This window comes from Procambarus clarkii, chromosome 8 (genome assembly GCF_040958095.1).
Source record: "Procambarus clarkii isolate CNS0578487 chromosome 8, FALCON_Pclarkii_2.0, whole genome shotgun sequence".
In the NCBI taxonomy this organism is placed as follows: domain Eukaryota; kingdom Metazoa; phylum Arthropoda; class Malacostraca; order Decapoda; family Cambaridae; genus Procambarus; species Procambarus clarkii.
Window position 1 is genome coordinate 45,598,953 of NC_091157.1, and position 17,302 is coordinate 45,616,254.

A 17,302-nucleotide genomic window follows, 5' to 3' on the forward strand; every position below is an offset into this window, starting at 1 on the left:
ATTGAATGAGAAAATGTCACCGATCATAATCTTAATTTCACTCCTGCTATACTAGGCCCAGTGTGGTCCAATCGTTTCTTACGGCCGCAAGCGTCGAGGACTGACGAAAGAGGTCGGCCTGTTGACTCTGGGCGGGAAGTTGAGCCTTCATGGAGGCGAGGTCACCCTTGAGACTGACGCTGAAGAAGTGGATCCTGACACCATCTACCACGAGATGCCACTACAGAAGGAAATTATCGTCAACAGCAACACCGTCAAACCGCTCCGGACAGGCCTCCTGCCGGAGGAGACAGGTAGGTCGCTTCGCAGTCTTCTGAAAGCCGCAGGCAACGAGGTCACGACAAATATTAATTTCTTTGTATGTAGATACAATAAATATGAAGGGGAAAGGGCTAGGCCAGTCTGATTATACAGCACTTGCATGCAAGGGGATATGAGGACAAGGAGGCGAGATATGAGGACGGTGTCCAACCACTTGAATCATTGGGAATGGAACGCGAACCTTGCTAAAAGCGAGGCCTACACTCTACCGGCCAGTCCAAGTGGATGGGCAATCAGCATAGTCCAGTATTAGATCCCATTCTGCAACTGTAGCTTTACTACCACCTCTTACAGAACGTACATGGAGTTGATAATATTTTCAACGGATGGTGGAATCTTTGAAAAATACAATTATGTATTACATGAAAGGATGTGTTACAGGAGGGAATACATTAGAGAATGTGTGTTCTTTATTCCAGACGCTCGTCGCCTGGCGCAGCTGGTGTGCACGTCGAGGGAGGTGCTGATTGCCATCATCGTCTCTGCCGTCATCCTTCAGGTGCTCAATATATCTATATTAACTGCTTTTGAAGAATTTATCAAGCTTTACGATTAATATTTTGCAATGTGTTAAATATCCTGACACACACACACCTTTTAACCTATACTTACCACCCATCCTTCATGAATTAATAACTGTCCTTGGCACTTGAGTTTCCGATATCAATACCAGCCGGGCAGCGTATGTGACCCTTGGGTGTTGTCCTCCACCCCCAGGTGTGTATTGTGCTGGTCGCTATCATGTGTGTGTGCGCGCGAAGGCGGAAGACCCCGGCGAAGGAACACCGCGTCGTCTCCACCTTCAGCAGGGGTGTCCGCTCCCCTTACCCCCTCACAACCTCCGAGAATTCCGCTAATACCCTCAAGAGCCTCAGGACCTCTTTGAGGGATTAGACTTCCCACAGGAGTGTAAGACCTCTTTGCGGGACTGGACTCCCCCAAGGAGTCATTTACTTTAATGGTCCCGAATTTGTAAAATTATGTAAATGATTATAGCAATAAGTTTTGTAAGGACAATAATTCCAGGATTTTTGATAGCACAATAATACATTGCAAGTGTCAGCAAATATTGAAGATATTTTTGGACATTGTTATTTGTCCAAATAAAATATTTTGTCCAAACAAAATATGAAATGGACATTAAATATTTGTTTGAAGTTTCGTAAATTGCTTTTGGCTATGTAGCTTATGAACTTTATACGATAAATATGTATATTTGTAAACATCTTAGGTCCTGGAAAGTTGTTATACTTTGTATATGCTTATTTTCAACGCCATTGAATATATTATTTATAGAGTACATAGTTACAAAATTTCAGTATGTTTGGGTAATTATTCAGTGAGTGTATATGTGATATTTATACACAACTTATTCACTAAGGTTAGGATTATACTATTTATACATGGTGCGATTTGAATGATTATGGGTGCCACCTTCTGTATTATTTTCATAAGGAATGTCAGCCTGAGAATGAGGATAACTTGCTGTATAAGTTATGCTGTCATACAGTCAGCATAGGCATGACTTTTGGCAACATATGCAAATGAGTTTTAAGTGAGTAGCCATGCTAAGGTTGACTACAGTGCTGTACCAAGGAGTCTGTTGCTCACTCAGTGAGTAGATATGTTATGGTGCAGTACTGTACCAAGGAGTTTCTTGCTCAGTCAGTGAGTAGATATGTTAAGGTACAGTGCTGTACCAAGGAGTATGTCTTGGTGCCATAAGTGTCGGTGTCTCCGCCTCAGCAGCTTTCCTAAATAGCTTAGACTGACTGAGGTAGAAGTTGTAAAGTTCCTTTTTTGTTGGAGTATGTACGTGTTGAGATATAGAGACGTGTTGTTCACGTGGTGAGATATAGAACGTGGTGTACACGTGGTGAGATATAGGCACGTGTTGTTCACGTGGTGAGGTATAGAACGTGATGTACGTGTTGAGATATAGACGGCTACCATAGATAAAGTAACACATCCCATACATGTAGTGAGGAAGACAAATAACAAGACACTGTATAAATGTAACATACACATGGTAAGATACATCATACATGCCAGTATCGTCTGTGCCACTCACCGACACACACATAGGGAGGGGGAACGATAGACATCATACAGAAGAGGGTTCGTCAATGGATTTAAAAAAAAACTTACCTTTATCCAGGAACCTAACCGAACCCAACACAATGTAGCCAAACTGAATGTTACCCAGACTAGCCTACCCTAATCCAGACTAGCCTATCGTAACCTAACTGAAACTATCCTAGTTAGTTAGATCCTAACATTACAATAACAAAGATAAGCTTTGTCAAAGCATTTTGTGTATGATTTGGCCATACAGGAAATTGACATAGATAAATAAAAGGCATTCGTTGTTAGTGGTACGTAAAAGTAATTAGCTAAGGGATAACGGGGCATTATTATGTAGGTAATAAGAGTAACTTCAGGAAGAAATGGAATGTAGAATGTGTTACAAGGTGTAAATTTATGAAAGCAAATAAGAAATGTTGTAATCGCATAGGTTTGCGACGTTTACTAATTAGACAGGATTTCAAGTCCAAATTTAGGGTGATATTGTGAGTTTCAGTTTCGAAATGAATTTGGATGGAGTTGAGTTTCAGTTCAGTTCATAATTGTAAACTCAGGAGTTCAGAATCAAGACGAATTAGTCTCACCAGATGACGAGGCCCACGTCAGGTATTTAAAAATAATAATGGAGACGATACCAAGATCCATAGACGTACTCATTTTAATGTAGGTATGGTATGGAAGTGATAATCTCAAAACTCGTAGGCACATCACATATTTACTGGATGTATATGTTAAGCGTTATGGTGATGAGAGCAAGAACGACAAGTGTCCGGTTGATGTTCTTGCTCACAAGTGAGGATGATGCTATCCTTGTTTAGGAAGAGTTAGGATGTGTTCTTTGGCCATAAGAATGAGGTTGATGTCGTCCTTGTTGACAAGAGTCAGAGTGATGTTGTCCTTGTTCCCAAGAGTCAGAGTGATGTTGTCCTTGGCCACAAGAGTCGGGTATATTAGAATCACATGGTGCTTATGTGTCTTATCTGAATATAATCCTGGAAAACCGACTCCAGCGCCCCCTTATGGGAACGGACAATGTGGCTAAATAAAAGCTCATGGTGCACTAGTAAAGGAGCTTCTAGTATTGATGATAGACATGAAGGAGTACTCTATGCAACAGTGGCATATCTTGCAACACTGGCAGTGGAATTTGTGACGAAAAATTGATGAAAGCCTGACTTTATACGTATCTTAAAGGTTCTATGACCCAGGCAGGGTTCGAAGGTGTTTTACGAGGGGTCGTCACCGCAGCCTACACAGTACCATAACCGCTTGACGACTGTGTATGCCATGGGGGGTTATCCGTTGTTTGTAGTTGTTATAGATTCAGCTACTCGGAACAAGTTGCAAGTAGCACGGGGTATTGTGAGGCCGTAACTTACCTGGCACAGGAGCGGGGTGAAATCCGTGGTAAGGCGTGTTCGAATCCTGGTTGGGTTATAGAGTTTTTAAAGGATTTGTGGCTTAGAGACTATTTAAGTTTTCATAGTTATGCACTCCTAAGCAATCGCTGCCATACATAGCACGTATGCTCTGAATGTTGTGTTATTTATAATTTTCCAACTCATTTACAGGGCCAAATGAGCAATGTAAACGTTTTTATATTGTAAAAATAATTGTACAGCACTAAATATAAATAAAACCCTTTTTGTTGTAAAATATTTTATGTGTATAATTTGTAACATTATTATGTAAGATGGATTGACTAGATAAATGGATAGGGCGTCCCCGGCTCCGACTTGAGAGGCAGGAGGGAGTCAGCGGAAAAGTCCTAGCATGGGTAAATCTGCAATACACCTCACATCATGGTACATATGTAAGTATACTAATACCTTTGATAGGATGGTTATGGGGGTGGTAACCCCCACGGGATGGGACTAGGGAGCATTTCACCCACAGGATTTTTTTTTTTTTATTTTGATAAAAGAAATATACAAAGTATAGCACAATATATACATGACATGAACCTAAGAACAGAACATAACAACAAAAACATAATCATAAACAGGCATAGAAGAGAACATTGCATAATAAGACCCCAGAAACTCCAGGGACACAAGTCCGAATACAAATAAACATAGAAACGGACACACAACAAACGGACGCATACGGACATGCAAAGACACAACTAACATATAAAGAATAAACCAGACACACATATAAATACACAATGCACACAAGTACAGAAATAACACAAAGCATAAGCACATCGCACACAAGTACAGAAATAACACAAAGCATAAGCACATCGCACACAAATCATATAAGTAACATAAAAACAAACCATGGCCAAGGCCCAGGCACTACAATATGACAACCCCAAGAAAGAATCCGGGGCGAACAATGAAACACAGAGATACATGTACCCTAAACAAACACACACCCACAGGATTGGTATTAGGTTGAATAGTAGTACTAGCACATGTACTCTGTACCACCATGTGTACCCTGTATCACCACATGTAGTCTGGACTCCACCCTCAAACAGGCGATGTGTAATATATGTGAACAAATAACAGTTAATAATTACGAAACCCATCAGTTTATTATACAGTTGGTGCATCGTGGGAATGGTGTGTAATCCGAGCTTGTGGGACCGAGTAGGGAGTGCTCCAAATGTCGGTAAACCATTTGGTACTTCAATCATCATTAAATCAGTAAATGATTACTATTTGAATGGCGATTCTATTGCTAATGTTACATATATTGTTATGTTGCAACAGTTACAATAGAAAGTTTTATTTTGTTTGTGAATTAGAAAATGAAAATAAAAAGTTGAAACATTGAAGGTTGAGATCATTATTTGTTTATTAGACTCGTTGTTATTTTGGGAAGTGAAGGAGTGGCTGTTGGCCATTGATAATTGACACTTGGGAGTCGCAAAATGTGAACCAATGAGGTGAGGGTTTTAAGGTGAATGTCAACCAATCAGGTCCGGCGGGGTTTGGTTGGCTGCTGATTATAAAAGGGAGGATGAGACTAAAAGTACTCCAGTGTGTTTTTACCTTACTTTTGGTATACAATGGGAGGTTCGTCTGTTGAAGGCGAGTTGTATGTGGCGTCCCCACTCCGTTTACTAGTTGCATTACAGGGAACCAGGAGTCAGTAAGTATATTTTGGGTGGGGATAGAGATGTGCATTTGAGAATTGGCTTGAGGGCATGGAAGGTTTGGTTAAGTGGGGATAATGGTGCGTGTGGTACTATAGGTGACAGTTAGTTTTAATGGTTATGTAGGCGACTTGTATCGTGATAGGATAGCTCATAACGTCTTTCGTTCAATCTTTAAATATTTAGTTAAATATAATGGTAAATAAGTATACAATGGGGTTAATATTTAAAACTGTTATATTGAACATGTTTTAGTAACGTGATTACTTGAATTTAGGAGGCTATGTAAATGCAAATAAAATTTTTTTCGAGAAACCAGGCTGTTAATCGTTTGCATTTACATCCATAGTGTTGGAGAATGTGAACATGTAGAACGCATAATAGAAATGTGTAGAATAAACCGCACATAGATAGGGAAATGCTGTCACAATCTGGTAAGATTTGCCTCCTTTTCATCCATGAGATGACGTAAGATTGATGGATGTTAATGTGGCTTGAGAGGCAGTTACACATCCCCTCAACCATGACGAGATAAGTTTGTGTATGAATAAGTCAGCGTGTTTTCTTCGTGTAGGTAAGTGCTATACATTCTGCTGTGGTAGTGTCAAATAGAGAATCAGGTGGGAGTGTTGTTGTATTATGTAGAACTTAGTGGATTGGACCGGCACTCACTCGTGTTACGTACACACACCAAGATGTAAAGATTGAATCGAAATATGGTGTAGGTAATATTTGTATTTGAATGTTAAGTAATTTGCAGATGAACATTAAAAGTAAAATACCTAAAGTATTGTTAATGGACATCAGCATGTTCCTATTGAGGTAGTTGACCCCCATAAGCATCATAAGGTTGTTGTTGGACGTGATATACAACGTGTAACACGTTGTGTATACTATCCATGGTAAATTGTCAAGAATTGCGTAATGAAGCAACATTGTTTGTCACGTTAATATTGCACTTTAATTTTATCTTCATCAGATCCTGGGCCAGCCACAAGAAGGCAACGTGGACAATGTGTAATGAAGATGGTGTTGACGTCCAGTGCATAACCTGCATTATTTTCAGATATAAGAGCTGGCGGGGATTTTTGACTGGAAATAGTATTGACAATAAAGTTGACTACACCATTGGCCTTTTACCTGACTACCTTGTTATTTAATGACATCATTGTAAGGGTGTAAACAGTTATGACACCATGTTTGTTTTCCTTTCCTTCCTTATAAGTTAAGTTTCATGTGATAAAATACAGGCCGTTGTTACTATGCCCCTTAAACGGGACATCTCGCCACCTAGTATCATAAACGTTGAGCAGTATATGAAAATGCTGAAGTTTCTTACTCAAGTGAGAGATAGACTGGTAGGTTACGTCTGACGTAGTTAAAACGGGCATATTTATACTTGTATTAAAAAATAGTTATAAATGTACTGGAACTAGCATTGCAGCTTGATATGATAAATAGAACCATTAATCTTAGTGTTGTAACATTAGAGTTGGGGTGATTGCTAGTATCATCAGTAAATTTGCCTGTTCCATAGAGATATTGAATGTACTACCTGGCGTTTCACATTTGAGGCGGTAGTACAGTTTGTGAATGGCACGGTGGTCATACTTTATAACGCAATAATGCTTATCTTGAGTTATGGAAATGGTGTAGTTTATTGTACCTTGTAGGGATATTAGCTATTAATTATACACAGTATGACTCATTAGTCGGGGGAGTGTAGGTTCCTCAAGAGTTTCAGGCATGTCTTAATGATTTATTACAGCTGTTAAACCCCATTTGCCCTTGTTTTCAAAGCGTACAAGAAGGGGTGCATGTGATTTTTTCCTGATATTAGAATTTCCACAACTATTGATAAAGAAATGTACCTGTTTATTCAATATAAATTATGTTTACTTTAATTAGTACAAGTAATTATCAAAAGAAGCCTGTTGGTGCCATATCAGAGGGAGCTAAATACCAATAATGAAAAGAAACGCATGTGAATCATATTGGTCCCTTATAAGTGTCTACCTCAACTGAAGAAAACGTACATGTAATAGTAATCAGTCTTCGTAACGGTATGAAATGAGTAATCCGACCAGGGTCCTTGTGTATCTAGACTTCCGTCGGTCTGACGTAAGATTGAGCTGACGCTACGTTTCTCAACCATACTAGAGTAGCAGTCAGAAAAGCATTCCATCTTAAGATGGAAAGTCCGCTGACTGCCGTAAATACTGAAGGTGTCAACTTCTGCATGTTCGCCCCCGTTAAGGGCGGAGTAGAACGAGTACGGCCGAGTTACGCACTCCAGACACCTTTCCTACACACATGGATGGAGCTTTAAGGCCTCAAGGTGTGGTTGCCTGCATCACCATAGGAGTAAGCTGCCTAAACTTTGCCAAGTTGTGGGGTACCATTGAGCTCAAACTGTACAGAAATAATTACGCGCGTTGCTTCTCACTTGTCAACGGATACAAGGTGGTTTTTCAAATTCAGCATAAACCCGTTTCACTATTAATCATCAACCTTTGACTGCAGAAATTCCCATTTATGCAACATTCAAGAATGTTAATCGCCAATATAATGGTGACAATGCAAACGCACCATGCCGACTGTTGCTCTTTAGGTTACTGCTGTTCAGGAATACTAAATGCCTGGGTGTATGAAAACACGCTGAGTAGGTATATATTTATTTAGTAGTCAGGTACATCAAGGCACTTGGACAGCTTCGAAATCCAAGGGCCACGATTCTGATGTCTTGGGTAGGTGGCACAAATGTTACAATGTTGTAACTAGCGTCTGTACTGAACCACTGGAAGAAGTCCACCCATTATATCACACCTCTGCTTCCTATTGGAGGAAATGACAAGTGTGGGAAAAACCTGCTGGAATTGATATAAGAGGAGACTACTAGAGACTTGGACTGAACTAAATTAAAAAATTACTGTCTGCAAATTAATTCCAAGAATCTCTAGCTAGGGTCATAAATCCTAGCTCCTCTTTTCCTAATGTTAGATTGTGGGCTGTAAGGGACAGGTGGGATTAATGGATTAGTTGATAGAAGTTCCAGTCCACCTGTAGACAGGGATCTCACATCAGCTTGTATATTATACAAGGATAAGATTTGATAAATTCAGTTATATGACTGAACACTGGCTCTGTTTAAATCAGGGATTTAAACATACATAGTCTAACCTAGCACCTTAATAGTTAACAGCAAATATGTACTTATACTATAAACAACAAATTAAATTGTAAAAGTATAATAAATGACCTTAAATGTAGTCTAAATACTGTTAACTAAGTACTAGAAATCATTCAATTAAATGAACTTGTATGATAACTTATAAATTAACTAAGCAAGTAATTATTAACTTTATTTATATATGCAGACATATTTATATTCAATTTATATGATTATGTAGTCAGCTTGACTGAATCCTTTTCCACACAATGGACACTCATGAGGTTTAGTGCCTGGACAAGGACCTGCTGCTCATCTACCATATTAATAAACTTACTGAAATGTGAGGCTTAGCCTCGCTTTTTAACCAACAGACAGATTTATAGAATATTAAAGTCACACAAGCATACAATTGGCCAATCATATACCAAATAACCTTCAATATACTTCTCTGCCAGTCAGGGTGCCAGACTGATTAACTCTCTCTTGTTGAGTGTAGGCACAATATTGTCACAGCGTTGCTGTATGATGTACTGGTAGCGTTGCTACGTGATTGACCCTGCAGTTGCAGAAGAATGATAGTTGCTGAAGATTAGGAATGAAGGTGGTGGAAACCGTGTCACTATGAGCTCCACTATACACTCTTATATAAAATAGATGTTCTAGGATTTTCCTTGTAGATATTGTCCAGTTACTCCCCCAATTCTAGAGAGTGTTCACTGGTGATAAAGATATTAGATAAGGTGTCCTTGAGCTGGCAATGTTCGCTAAGGATCCGTCACACGTGTTCACAGTTGTCAACAAACGTGCGGTCCTCCTCCGCTCTCGTGGACGCTTCTCCCCCAGATCCCTTCCCATGCTCCCCGAGCACGGAAGTCTTCTATGAATATTGATTGATTATTTTTACAGTCTAGACTTATGATTGAGATAAGCTGTAATTACAATATAATTTGATATAGGATATAAAGATTATAAGTAGTACTTGATAGTACCACTGATTCTTATTAAGGATTCGATTTTTATCCCTACCTGATATTGAATCAATGTTCCAATAATTTTTTAATTATAAAATCCTTCTAGAAGTTTCTGGATCCATAAGAGATCATGCACAAAGTCACGTAGGCATCTATAGGGCCCTATGCGTACGGGATCCAAGTGGCATTATCTTCTAGGATCAAACTGTATAATGAATCTATAATGATTCTGATATGATTTAAGATATGATTTTGATATGATACAGAAATTATACATTTCTTAGATGATAATTAGATATGGTGGGTAAAAATTTCCCACAACAAGGTTAAAAACGTACCAGTAATTACTACATATTTTAATAGCTACAGTAAACTAAATATGCACGTTAAATTGTATAGGCCTGATTCATTATTAGTCTTAAACTATTCAAAGAAAAACGTTAACAGGTTCCCTAACAGCGTTAAACTTCCCTTACTACCTGCATTTGCAAAACATTTCAGAGAATGTTCCTAAACACTCTCTCCATAAAATAAGAACCATGCTATCCCCCCAGATATATGCCTTCATGCATGAAACTCTGCATCATTGCATCACCATCTTTCTTACTCTGCACACTCAAAAGTCATATACCACCTTCCTAGATCTCAAGTCTGCCTTTGATATTGCAAACCAACATGTTATCTTGAGTGACCTTGCCAGATGGAATATTGGGGGTCGGCTTCTTTGTTGGATCAAGGGTTACTTATCAAACAGGAACTCATCTGTGTTTTTCCACGGCCATACGAGTCTAACAAACTACGTACTTCGAACTAGTTACCCAACAGACAGGTGCCCTCAGTCCTACATTATTTAAGATCTTATTAAACGCGCTGTTAAACTCGGTACCGAACAAACCCAACGTCCACATCATTACCTATGCTGATTTTTTTTTTTTTTTTTTTTTTTTTTTTTTTGAGATATATACAAGAGTTGTTACATTCTTGTACAGCCACTAGTACGCGTAGCGTTTCGGGCAAGTCCTTAATCCTATGGTCCCTGGAATACGATCCCCTGCCGCGAAGAATCGTTTTTTCATCCAAGTACACATTTTACTGTTGCGTTAAACAGAGGCTACAGTTAAGGAATTGCGCCCAGTAAATCCTCCCCGGCCAGGATACGAACCCATGACATAGCGCTCGCGGAACGCCAGGCGAGTGTCTTACCACTACACCATATAATGTATGTACTGATGATATAATGATGTATGCCACTCGGTATGCTAACACACAGAACACTCTTAACTCTGTATTACACTCAGGTCAAAACCTATGTTTAGTCATCTCACACGAAAAAAACTAAGATACTAAATCGGCGCCCACCCAGGCAGGGAGGAGCTGTTCGCAAGATGCAACTGTATGATGACTCCCAGCTTCACTATGTAAACACATTCAAATACCTTTCCCAAACATGTTTCAAACATATCTATATTCTTTTTCAATTCATCTGCTACCAGAAATCTTACCCAAATATCCCCAGGTTGCTACGTGTAGGTAGTAACTAAGTGATTCTAACCTATCCACCTCTGTTCCCTTTGGGGGGGGGGGGGGGCGCTGTGCAGAACAAACATATCAATTGTCACACTACCTCTCCACATATGTCAGTTGCTTAATTTACAAACTGTACCTGTGGTCGATCTCGAACCCACTGATGATATGACGATGTCTATAGAATTTTGTAACTAGCTCATCAAGATTGTAACTTGCTTACCTAAATGATTTGTGTGATTCTGTCCCTGAGCCCATTATGTGCCTCTGTAACCCTTTCCATTACCGCCCACAACATGGGTATAGATTCCATAATAAAGGAACTACAATCAAAAACTGTATAATAAATGGACCGCTTTCCTAATTATTATTCTATATTTTTCACATATATTACCAAATATCCATCGGCTCTTTGAGGGACGGGTCCAGAGTACATGTCTATATATGTGAGGTACGTAATATATGCCCTTATACAGGGTACATATAATTTATTGGGTCTGGAGACATGAAGCCAGAGTATATTCATACACGTTAGCCTTATATCGTGGTCCCCCCCCCTCAATTCAACTTCTTTCTTTATTATGCACCACATACCCACCCCGCCCACGATGTAACCCCACAACAACCTGACTAACTCCTCAGTACCTCCTCACTGCTAGGTGAACAGAGGCACTAGATGAAACAAAATGTCCCCAACCATTTCTGTCCCGCCAGGGATTCGAACACCGATTTCTCGATTGTGCGTTGAGAACGAACCCGTCTGTACCGGACTCGAAGATTCGTGGGGATATGGAAGAACAGGGTGTTCATGGTGGAACAGAGTGCATGTACTGATGGTATTGGACCCAATACCACATTCTATGGGTGTTGTGGTCCCTATTGCTATCCCGTGAGGGGTTTTGTGCATCCCATACCCGTCCGGTGAACGGTATTGGTCCCTCATACCAATCCCGTGGATGGTAGTGTGGTGCTCCCTATTTTATGAGTTTTCTATAATACATATTGTACGATCCATTTTCTTTATTTTTTTTAGAGGATAGTCTATTGTATATATATTCATTTGGTGCCATTTTTAATATTTACAGATAATAATTCATGGAATAATTATTATAATTTACTGAGAACTACTAATATTTCTCACAACTAAACTAGAGCTTTCAATAGTATGTACCTCATCCGTGATATTCGAATATGATGGAAAATATTACGCACATTTATCCTTCAGAAACTTGTGTAAGGAATCATTCAGAACCTTCTATACCTCATATGTCAGACAAATACTGGAATGTGCAGCTCCAACGTAGAGTCCACATCCAGTCCACAAAAAGAAGTTGTAAAAGGTTCAGAGGTATGCCACCAGGCTACTCCACGAGCCGAGATGTATGGGCTACGAGGAAACATTACTGGAACTGAACCTCACGACAGTGGAAGAGTGACTCTGCGACATAATAAACACTCTTAGTCATATACGAGGATAATAATAACCAAATAATACGATTCACGTAGTTTAATATTCAAGATCATAAACAAAAAACATATTTGTGTGGAATGACAGACTTTCACGAGGTACCAGTGTACAGTCACACACACACACACACACACACACACACACACACACACACACACACACACACACACACACACACACACACACACACACACACACACACACACACACACACACACACACACACACACACACACACACACACACACACTATTTACACCTCCGAGCCACACCTATACCTCGTGGCACTAAATCAATACATCAACACTGAAACAAAACGCAACACAAGTGATCGAGAGAGCAGAAATTCATCGCAACATTAACAACAGATCATTGTGTCCGCTTTCATTTATGATTGTGGATATTGTTTTTTTTTCAGTGTTACATGACCCCCGAAGTTGTACAAGCCCAAACCCGGTGAACCCGAGGGGATCACATCACAGTATCTGCCTCCTGGGCTCACGTCACAGTAACTGTGTCGTGGGCTCACGTCACATTATCTGTCTACTGTGCTCACTTCAGAGTATCTGTGTCATGGCTCACGTCACATTATCTGTCTACTGTGCTCACTTCAGAGTATCTGTGTCATGGCTCACGTCACAGTAGCTATCTCCTGGGCTCACGTCACAGTATCTGTGATCTAAGCTCACTTACCACAATACATGTGTCACAAGCTCACTAATTAGCTAATATTCCATGAGTGCAAGCCGCAGTACCCGCAACACATGTGCAGGCCACAACATGTATCACCGCCGAGCCCACGAAACAATACGTGACACTATGTGTCCAAGAAACAATACCTGATACATTGAATCCAGTACATGTATCACCACGTGTCCTCGCCACATTATATGTCAGGGGGCCAGATTCACGAAGCAGTTACACAAGCACTTACGATCGTGTACATCTTTCCTCAATCTTTGCCGGGTTTGTTTACAATTATTAAACACTTATTGAGCTCCGAAGCACCAGGAGGCTGTTTATAACAATGGCAACAGTTGATTGGCAAGTTTTCATCCTTGTAAACCGTTTAATAAATGTAACCAAAGCCGTCTAAAATTGAGCAAAGTTGTACACGTTCGTAAGCACTTCCGTAACTGCTTCGTGAATCTGGCCCCAGGTCACTACGACACAACAGCTGCACTACAAGCCTACAACAATGTATCATGTATTCGACTCGTATCCCCCTTGTTTACCCTCACACAAAGCTTAAGCAAGCTGAACATGCTGCAGTGTGTGAAACAATGATGACAAACACCATCACTGAATTTTGTAAGTCACCATTCCTCAAAGGGGAATAAACTTTCTTTAAGATTGTAATGTGATTGTATGTAAAACTGAATTTTAAGGCGTCCGTGTTAAAATTATATTGTTTATTCTCTTCTGAAATATTCGCAAAATGGTATCATTACTTCCTTTTTGTGTGTAAATAAGTCTTACACAAATTAAAGCCTGCTTTATTTGGAGTGACTCTGGTAAATGGAAAGCCTAAAAGATATTTTGATTCATGTGAGAAAACCGATTCATAATGACACGTTCGTGTCATCATGATGAAGATTATGCAACACTTAAAGCATTAAAACGGCTTGAAATATTTCTAACAAACTCATCACCAAGGGCTTGGATATCTATGGATATTGATAAAAGCAAGCATATCCCTGAAAGCACATCATTCATCAAAACATCAAATATCAAGGACATTGCCATTTCGTACAATGGTAAACAAAACAGAGTCGAACTTCATGACATTTAAGAGATGCATAAATGTGACCATCAACAATACACTAAACAGTTCTAATATGTTTCATTCAAACCTAAAAAAGCTGCAGTAAAATGAATATATATTGAAAAAACATTCAATATTCAGACAGGAATTTATCGGTACCTGCACTGTACCTGGATGGGCTTCTGGAAGTTCGTCTACTCCCCAAGCCCGGCGCAGGCTTGACTTGTGAGAGCTTGACCCAACAGCCTGTTGCTTGCAGCGGCCCGCTGGCCCACATATCTACCACAGCCTGGTTGGTCCGGCACTTCTTGAAGAAAAACTGTCTACTCTTCTCTTGAAGATGTCCACGGTTGTTCCGATATCAGCATTTTCACCATCTAATAACTCTTTATTCCTTTTGTATACTGTGTTATCCAATATACAGGATGAACAGTAGAAAACAAAAGGATTCTAATGAAGTCTATGGAGCACCCTGTAGAACCTCAACATTATAAACCTGAGGTAATATCAAACAATTTCATCACTGCTCATCAAATAATACTCATTACCACGAAGAGTGCCAATTTCTGCATTATGTATATCACTAATGTTAATATCAATTACAGATTCTCACTTTACATTATTTATTCATTAATTTGTGTTATGAGTTATAATACTTCTGATTTGGTTATCGGTGCCTCTCAAGGAAACCGACCAGCACCAACAGTTTTCTTGTTCATAAATAAAAAACACTACATGAACTTCGGATAAAAGCGAATGAACTTCGGATAACAGCGTATGAAATTCGGATGCGTAGTGCTTAAGCTTCGGGTGAAAACCTTAAGTATCCAGTCGGTGACCATAAATCAGAAGGGACAAGTCTCGTCATCAAACTTCATTCCTCCATACTGGTGCTCGAAATATCACAGATACATTTATTCTTAGAAAGACAACACTGCTGGTGACAGTATAACACACTGCTGTTCTTCTTTTCTCTTGAATTGCATTTTGCAACAGCACTATTGCCTGAACTCTCATGGCATGCATAACGGCTAATTACGGACGATAATCAGAAGGGATCACATCCTTCACATCATCCATTACTACATCACATTTTCCTTTGATGAATAAACCGTCTTTCACTTAGATTTAGTCCAATCCTCGTGCTGGAAGATCCACCTCTGACTTTTGGAGTAAGTGTCACACTTTTGGAGAGAGAGTGTCTCCGGATTGGCCTTGGAGGGAAGGTCGAGGCACAGGTCGGACTGCAAGTGCCTCACCAGGTGAGTGTCCTCGTCGTAAGTCCATCTCTGCCGCTCGAACTCATTACAAGCCATGATGCGGACCTGGGGCTCCCTGGCGGAGTCGGCGTCGGGGGCGTCCACACACACGCTCTCATCTGTCATGATGTACCCTGGTGGGGGAAGACAATGAAGGGGTCAGTTTTAGCCTCTATGGCTTTGAACCTAAAAGCCTTTATGATGACCAGACCACACACTAGAATGTGAAGGGACGACGACGTTTCGGTCCGTCCTGGACCATTCTCAAGTCGATTGTCCCTTCACATTCTAGTGTGTGGTCTGGTCATCATACTTTAGCCACGTTATTGTGACTCATCGCCTAAAAGCCTTTATTAAGCAGGTTCAGTGAACTTACGGTAGGTAAGAAGGTACAATTTCCGCAGGCGATGAGTCACCATAACGTGGCTGAAATATGTTGACCAATCCACACATTAGAAAATGAAGGGACGACGACGTTTCGGTCCGTTTCTCCTTCCCTCACCACAATCGACTTGAGAATGGTTCAGGACGGACCGAAACGTCGTCGTCCCTTCATTTTCTAATGTGTGGATTGATTAACAAGGTAGAATTTAAATCATAAAATCTGTTTTCGTACTATTGGGTATAGAAGATTGAACAGGATTGAGTACCTTAGTGCAGGTGAACACTGCGTGCACAGTCAACATTGCACATCATCTTAAAGACTGATACAAAACATTCAAGTCCATGTTAATCCCAAAATTACCTTGTAATTGGGTTAAACCTTTGTAATATTTGCAGACGCAACATTGATAAAGATTTGCTGACATTTCCAAAAATAAAATGTTGTTCTACAATCTTGGAAAATGCTTGATCAAAACGGTCTGATAATCATTCATTGAAATAACGAACTTATAACATTTTCATGCGAGTACACTCAAAATTACACCTGGGCTCACGTTTTCTATCCGCCATGACACAGCAACATCTAATTATCTTATATAGAACTTCAAGAGAAAAAGAAGTACTGACCTTTCTTGGTAAAGACAAATGTTTGTAGTGGGAAGGTTTCTATGACACACTCACGAAGCACCGCAGCTCCCGTGGGCTGATTGCTGCCTCCAGACCCCACAGGCCGCTGTAGGCAACGACTCTGTTGCTCGTGACGGATCTGTCGACAATCGTAAAATCAAGTCTCTTGTCCCAATTCTATTTTACAAGATCAAGCCTTTATTCAAATATATATATCTATATATATATTTACAATCATTATCAGCAGACAAGTGCTGATAATGATTGAAATCCAAAAGCCAGGTTGGGTTGAGAGACCTTGCCGAAGAAGCGGTCCTTCATCGGGAAGAAGTGTTCGGGCCAGATGTTGTCCAGGTACCACTTGAAGCTACGGCAGTTGAGACGGTCCCTCAGCATCAGTCGGTCCCGAACTGTCACGTCATCTCGCACTCGAGCAGCCTCTGAGACGGGGGGTGATAGTTATTTATTATTAACATCTTTATTAACAAAATTAATTACAAATTTTGCCTATTCTGAGGATTTCGATTAAGTCTTATTAAAGTTAGGATATTGCTGGTATTCACTGTCACGCAGGACAGAGGGTCATACATAAGACAATAGGTCTAAACTGTAGGCTGAAG

General features: G+C 40.1%; 2 protein-coding genes and 1 long non-coding RNA gene across 7 annotated transcripts in view; 2 read left to right on the plus strand and 1 right to left on the minus strand.

Annotated features, from left to right (window-relative positions):
• The window catches only part of LOC123759650 (uncharacterized), a 117,559-nt gene extending 113,495 nt beyond the window's left edge, over positions 1-4,064 (plus strand). For all 5 annotated transcript variants that reach the window (XM_069317825.1, XM_069317839.1, XM_069317845.1 and 2 more), the window contains 3 exons: positions 56-293; positions 741-820; positions 1,039-4,064. In XM_069317825.1, the coding sequence (XP_069173926.1) occupies positions 56-293; positions 741-820; positions 1,039-1,215 (495 nt within the window). In that variant the 3' untranslated portion in view covers positions 1,216-4,064. The remainder of the gene's footprint in view (positions 1-55; positions 294-740; positions 821-1,038) is intronic.
• A 1,113-nt stretch (positions 4,065-5,177) lies between these two features.
• Positions 5,178-6,640, plus strand: LOC123759873 (uncharacterized). Its single transcript, XR_011227450.1, has 3 exons — positions 5,178-5,508; positions 5,976-6,086; positions 6,492-6,640. It is a non-coding gene; the product is annotated as an uncharacterized lncRNA (long non-coding RNA).
• Positions 6,641-12,671: 6,031 nt separating this feature from the next.
• The window catches only part of LOC123759651 (polypeptide N-acetylgalactosaminyltransferase 1), a 61,449-nt gene continuing 56,818 nt past the window's right edge, over positions 12,672-17,302 (minus strand). Inside the window, exons 10-12 of the mRNA XM_069317852.1 lie at positions 16,980-17,122; positions 16,683-16,821; positions 12,672-15,805 (exon numbers count right to left, since the gene is read on the minus strand). Of these exons, the coding sequence (XP_069173953.1) occupies positions 15,531-15,805; positions 16,683-16,821; positions 16,980-17,122 (557 nt within the window). The 3' untranslated portion in view covers positions 12,672-15,530. The remainder of the gene's footprint in view (positions 15,806-16,682; positions 16,822-16,979; positions 17,123-17,302) is intronic.